We start from the raw sequence: 6,799 nt of genomic DNA, 5'->3' as shown, positions 1-6,799 counted from the left end.
CCGGGAGGCAGAGGTTGCAGTGAGCTGAGATCACACCACTGCACTCCAGCCCGGGTGACAGAGCAAGAGACTCTGTCTCAAAAAAAAATTTTTTTTTAATAAAAAATAAAGCATTCAGAAAAGCAAAGAGTATAGTGAATTTCCATATGCCCACCACCTCAATTCAACAATTACCAATATAATGCCAACATCATGACACTTTGTCTTTGATTATTTGGAATATATCTCCCAAAACTTAGTATACTCTCTAATACTGTTGTAAATCTAACATAATGAATAGTGAGTAATTCCCTACTATTATTTAATAACCAGCTAATGTGGCCAGACATGGGTGATGCTGGTAAATTTACAGTTCTGAATATCCTTTCTCTTTGTGTTTTTGTTAGTTTTGTTTTCCTTTTTCTAGTTTCTGGGCTGAAATTTCCAATTTCCTTATGTCACATAGCCATATTCCTTTACCCCAGTGATCTCTGAGCTTATAATACACATAAATATACTACAATGGCAGTTGATTGTGTGTTACTTTATGACTGATCTCAAGGTATTTAGCATGTCATTTCTTTATGCCTTGTCTCTCCAACCACTTAATTCCTTAAGGCAGAGGGCATATTTTATCCTAATCTGATTTCCCAGGTTGCCTAACAGTACAGCATAGTTAGAGCTCAATATATATTACCTGATTAATATCTCTGATTCTCCCACTTGCTAGTTATATTTTTCACCTCTCTGCTTCTCCCTTCAGCTTATAATTGCAAGCTCTTGGTTCCTCACTCCCTAACTCTTTCTTCTTGGCTGTATCTTTCTTTGTCTCTTATCCATGTTTTAGAAATTACTGTAGCTCAATAACCTGAGATAATTCATCTTTAAAAAGCAACCAGTGATTACCCTTCCAAAGGAATGATTAGACTTTTTTTTTTCTGCTTAAGAAATTATGTTTTACTACTTTTAGAGAGTATAGGATTAATGTTTTACATTTTCAGAATATTTTACCATAATTAGACCTCTAAAATGAAGAGGTCATATCATTCTCCAAGGATCATTTAATTCATAAACCCCTGCCAAGAGAGTCCTTGGTGGTGTGGTGGTAGTAGTGATATTTACACCTGTTTGCTGGGAGAAGGGCCAAGGTAGTCAGCTGATTTTACAGAAAGGTTCTAGAAAGTCATTGGGTGGTCACAAGACATCAACCTGGGCTGCTGATGCAGTGGGAATTCCATCTCAGAGGTCATGCTGCCACCCTGGCAGGACACATGGCAAATGGCACATGCTTTCCTTTAGCTCCTAGACTGTTCTATATCTTACGGGTATTCAGTTTTTTACTGCCCACAGGTAGACTGCAGACCTTTTATAATGAGCTAGACATACCAGTGTCCAGAAAAGCATTTTGAGCTATATGGAAGTTTTTTGGGTTTTGTTTTGTTTTGTTTTGTTTTTTTAGAGGACTATGTTAGTTTTTAAGTTCCTGGAAGGCAAAAGCAATCTCCTTTAATAATAATAGTGACGATAATAATAGCAACAACAATTATAATAATGACTAACATTTATTGAGTGCTTACTCTGAGTCAGACACCTTTCTGGAAACTTTAGCTATAAGAATCCATTCACTTCAAACAACCATCTTAGATGCCATGTTTATCTCTTTTTTAAAGATGAGGGAACTGAATTAAAGAAGAGATTAAGCAACTAGCCCAAGGTCACGCAACTAAGTAGTAAAGCTGAGAATCAAACCTTAGGCAGTCTGGTTCCAAAGCCCTTGCCCTTAACCATTAGCCACATAGTGCTACATGTATCTGAGTGTTTGCTGAGAACATTTCAAATATATTTCAAACCACCCAGCAAATTACAAGTCACAATTATATGGATTTCATAGGAAACAACAGGGGAACATGCAGAAGTAAAGTGCTATTTTTATGTTTGACAGATGAGAGAAGACCAAGCAGTACAAGTTTTAACTTTGATTCAGTACTGGTTAGCTTTTCATAACCAAATCCTATTCATCATACTTTAACTTATTTGGATAGATCTTAAATTGAATGCAAATCCCTAGTGCCATAGAATGAGTGAATTATATGTTAACATAGTTATTCATCAATGAGTTGCCTTTAAGAATATAATCTGAGGCCAGGCACAGTGGCTCACTCCTGTAATCCTAGCACTTTGGGAGTCCGAGGTGGGTGGATCACCTGGGGTCAGGAGTTTGAGACCAGCCTTACCAACATGGTGAAACCCCATCTCTACTAAAAATACAAAATTAGCCGGCTATGGTAGTGCATACCTGTAATCTCAGCTACTTGGGAGGCTGAGGCAGGAGAATTGCTTGAACCCAGGAGGCAGAGACTGCAGTGAGCCGAGATCGTGCCATTGCACTCCAGCCTGGGCAACAAGAGTGAAACTTCATCTCAAAAATAAAAAAAAGAGTATAACCTGAGCCTGGGTCAGATTTTGCTAAATGCATATTTGGGCTTGTATTCCATATTTATTTAGAAGTTCGCCTTGCTTGGAATGCTTCTTGAGTCAGATTAGAAGTCTTAATGATATGCTTCAAGGCCCACCTTTTTATCCTGCCGTATACCAGTTTGGGCTCTCAGGATTAGTGCTACTTCTCATCCCTAAATGTGACTCCCACTTCTAAACTCTTCAACCATTTCCCCTTCTTGTCACTTAACAATATTATCCTCCTCCTTCAGAAATTTTAAGACTTATACCTCAGGGTGCTGGCCCTCTCCACACCCCTGTAGAAGTTGTATAAAACCAATTATGTCGCCAACTAGACTATAAAACCCATGAGAGCCAGGACCATCCTTACTGTTTAATGACATGCTGAACTCTTTCTGTAGTTCAGACATGGTACTAAGCAACATGATGCAAGGATTATTTGACACCAGCATACACAGTAAAATCAGGAGGAGTACTGGCCTACAAATTTCAGAGTATATGGCTGCCTTAGTAACCATGGGCCAGCCATCATTACTGAATTTCAAATAAAGGCCAAACAGAACATATTTAAGTTAAGAAGAGGCCAATTAAAAATCATACCACCTATTGGCCAGGCACAGTGGCATGCATCTGTAGTTCCAGCTACTCAGGAGGATGAAGTGGGAGAATCACTTGAGCCCCAGAGGTCGAGGCTGCAGTGACCTGTGATTGTGCCACTGTACTCCAGCCTGGGTGACAGAGCAAGACCCTGTCTCAAAAAAAAGCTGAGGGGCGGGGGTGGAAATACTTATTAACAAGTCAGACCTACAGTTTCCTTTCTTCTCTAGTTTGAGCATTTCTGTACTCCAGATATAAATATTTCTTCTGGCCGAGCACAGGGGCTCACACCTATGATCCTGACAGTTTGAGAGGCTGAGGCAGGAGGATCATTTGAGAACAATAGTTCAAGACCAGCCTGGGCAACATAGTGAGACCCCATCTCTACAAAAAAATCTAAAATTAGCTGGGCATGGTAAGGCACATCTGTAGTCCTAGCTACTCAGGAGGCTGAGGAAGGAAGATTGCTAGAGCCCAGGAGCTCAAGGTTGTAGAGAGCTATGGTAGCGTTACTGCACTCCAACCTGGGCAACAGAGCAAGACCTTGTCTCCAAAAAAAATAAATAAATATTTCTTCCATCCTCATAGGAACTCTCCAGAGTCCTTTCTGTATTGTTGTGATTTTGCTTCTGGAGCTGTGGAGCTCATAAAGGTATGCTACTCCCGGGAATCATACCAACTGATGCCTAAGGTATTACCCCAGAGAAATGAAAGTGGTTTTGATTTTAAGATCACTAGAGGCAGGGTGCGGTGGCTCACACCTGTAATCCCAGCACTTTGGGAGGCCGAGGTGGGCAGATCACCTGAGGTCAGGAGTTCGCGACCAGGCTGGCCAACATGGTGAAACCCATCTCTACTAAAAATAAAAAAATTAGCTGGGTGTGGTGGCACGTACCTGTAGTCACAGCTATTCGGGAGGCTGAGGCAGGAGAATCGCTTGAACCTAGGAGGTTGAGGTTGCAGTGTGCCAAGATTGTGCCACTGCACTCCAGCCTGGGCGACAGAGCAAGACTCTCAGAAAAAAAAAAAAAAAAAAAGATCACTAGAAAGGCCAACAACGCCAGGCGCGGTGTCTCAGGCCTGTAATCGCAGCACTTTGGGAGGCCGAGGTGGGTGGATCATGAGGTTCGGGAGATCGAGACCATCCTGGCCAACATGGTGAAACCCCGTCTCTACTAAAAATACAAAAATTAGCTGGGCGTGGTAGTGCGCGCCTGTAATCCCAGCTACTCGGGAGGCTGAGGCAGGAGAATGGCTTGAACCTGGGAGGCAGAGGTTGCAGTGAGCCAAGATCACACCACTGCACTCCAGCCTGGTGACAGAGAAAGACTCTGTCTCAAAAAAAAAAAGAAAGAAAGGCCAACAGCACATAAGAAATGACCAGAAAGGGTACTGACCTACAAAATTTAGAATGTATGCCTGCCCGTGAATAATCGTAGTCCAAGCAGAACCTCTTTAAGTTCAGAAACAGCAACCCAGAGCAGACCTCTAATAATACTATCTACTAACTCAGAAAGCCTACCCTCCTCTACTTTTAAAGTTAAAAAGGGATTGCGAAGGATATTTGTTATCAAGGCCAAGAGCTAGCCTTAATTTTTTTAGGGCAGCTGGAAATAAGCTAACAATACTGAATTGGAAAAAAGTGTTCAGATTGACAGAGGAAAGGCTTTTGGGAGAAAAGGTTAAAATTTTGACCTTTTTATTAAAAAAAAAAAAAATTCCCGGAAGTCTACTAAGTCCTCTTTTTGCTTTCTGTTCCTTTATCATGACAGTCACACTCGTCCTACAGAGCAGCCCAGTGTTTTGCCTTTGTTCATGATGTATGTGATGATGGCTTACCTTACCCTTTTCCAGATGGGATCCTGGATGTCATTCTCCTTGTCTTTGTGCTCTCTTCTATTCATCCTGACAGGTAAATGAAGACGAAAGGGCAAAGCAGATGTGTAAAGCTCCTTTATCAGTAGTGGTTTTCAGAACTATCAAAGCAAAAATGACAATTTTTGAATTTATTATTTAGTGAGCGACATTATGTATAATATGCAGCCTTTTAATGGCAGTTTTTCCTTTCTTCGTACTTTTAGACAGAAACTGGTCAGACTACTTCATTAGTGAGCTTTCTGTCACTGTCAGAATGAAGTGAGCATATTCTGGCAAGACACATACCTATTAAAAGTGACAGTGCTTCAAGGAAATTACAAATTCAGAACAATCTAATAGACTCCCAAGAGGGAAATTGTACTTGGCGATCAGAAACAAACATCTTTAGTGTAGTGTCTTCCTGAATGTTCATGAAGAGGTGGGCTTGGGATCTGTTTGGCTTCACACAGGCCTATTGATGGGCTTTAAAAATTTTGTTCTAAAGAAGCACACTAGGGAATTAGGAGTTACTAAGATTTGCCAGATTATCGTTGGACCTTTATGATCTAAGGTTAGCCTGATGCCATGATTTAAATATTTATGACTTAAAGTTTCATACAGTGTTTTAAAACTATAAACATAGCTTTTCTCCAGAGAGAAAACATAAAGAGATAATACCAGCAATTAAAATGATTACCTTTCTTAAATCTTGCCACCTTCTATGTATTAAAGGGTACATATGGTAAGTATCAGGTCTGTGCTTTCATAAGGTTTCTTAACATTGGGTTCTCATAGTTTCCTGGTAGGAGATACAGACTTGGCATCAACCACTTTTTGTTTGATGAGTATGATGACCCTTTTCCATAGAAACTGAGTTACCATGTGCTTATTTCTTTGCAATTAAAAGGCCACTAGGACCTTTACAATTCTTTTACTTCCCATTGAGAAATGAGCACTTTGATTACTTGTAGAAGAATAAATTCCATTTCCAAATAAATCTGAAATAAGATACATTAGCACCTAGTGAGGTATGTCAGGTTTTATGAAGCTACTGTTTCCTCCCAGTTTCCATAACCTATTTCTTTCTGCTAATCTGTTTAGACTGTAGGCATTGTTCAGGTACTAATAGAAAGATGTCATGTATGTGTTTGGTATCCTCATATGAACAGTTGAAAGGATGGAGGAGGCGGATAAAGAGCAAGATTTCCCATTTGATACCCATAACAAGAAACATTTAAATTCTACACATAACCACAAAAAGACTATTTGAAATTAGTTCAGATAATGTATTTTCTCGTGATTTGAATTGAATGTTAAAGAGAAGAGAAAGGCCGGGTGCAGTGGTTCACACCTATAATCCCAGCACTTTGGGAAGCCGAGGTGGGTGGATCACCTGAGGTCAGGAGTTCCAGACCAGCCTGGTCAACATGGTGAAACCTCATCTCTACTGAAAACTATAAAAATTAGCCAGGCATGGTGGTGGATGCCTGTAATCCCAGCTACTTGGGAGGCTGAGACAGGAGAATTGCTTGAACCCACGAGGTGGAGGTTGCAGTGAGCTGAGACTGTGCCATTGCACTTCAGTCTCGGCAACGAGAGTGAAACTCTGTCTCAAAAATAAAAGAGAGAAGAGAAAGCAGATGCCTTGGGAAGATTGTGTCTATCATATAGCATTTCATTCTATTCATTATAAAATGAATTTAGATGTATCATGACAGTGACCACTGTCTTACCTACATCGAAATGATTTAAAAATAAGGTGAATGAATAGAAAAGGGACAATAGTAAATTTTTTTTAAAGGCAAGGCAGACCGGGCCAGGCACGGTGGCTCACCCCTATAATCCCAGCACTCTGGGAGGCTGAGGTGAGCGGATCACGAGGTCAGGAGATGGAGACCATCCTGGCTAC

The 6,799-nt window shown here is 40.6% G+C and overlaps 1 protein-coding gene across 4 annotated transcripts in view; it reads left to right on the top strand.

Annotated features, from left to right (window-relative positions):
* The window catches only part of METTL8 (methyltransferase like 8), a 107,533-nt gene that overhangs the window by 94,362 nt on the left and 6,372 nt on the right, over positions 1-6,799 (top strand). For all 4 annotated transcript variants that reach the window (XM_011945933.1, XM_011945931.1, XM_011945930.1 and 1 more), the window contains 2 exons: positions 3,622-3,685; positions 4,806-4,945. In XM_011945933.1, the coding sequence (XP_011801323.1) occupies positions 3,622-3,685; positions 4,806-4,945 (204 nt within the window). The remainder of the gene's footprint in view (positions 1-3,621; positions 3,686-4,805; positions 4,946-6,799) is intronic.

Source organism: Colobus angolensis, unplaced genomic scaffold (assembly GCF_000951035.1).
Source record: "Colobus angolensis palliatus isolate OR3802 unplaced genomic scaffold, Cang.pa_1.0 Scaffold247, whole genome shotgun sequence".
Lineage (NCBI taxonomy): Eukaryota > Metazoa > Chordata > Mammalia > Primates > Cercopithecidae > Colobus > Colobus angolensis.
The sequence above is the reverse complement of the archived record's forward strand: the minus strand, read 5'-3'. Positions and strand labels throughout refer to the sequence as shown.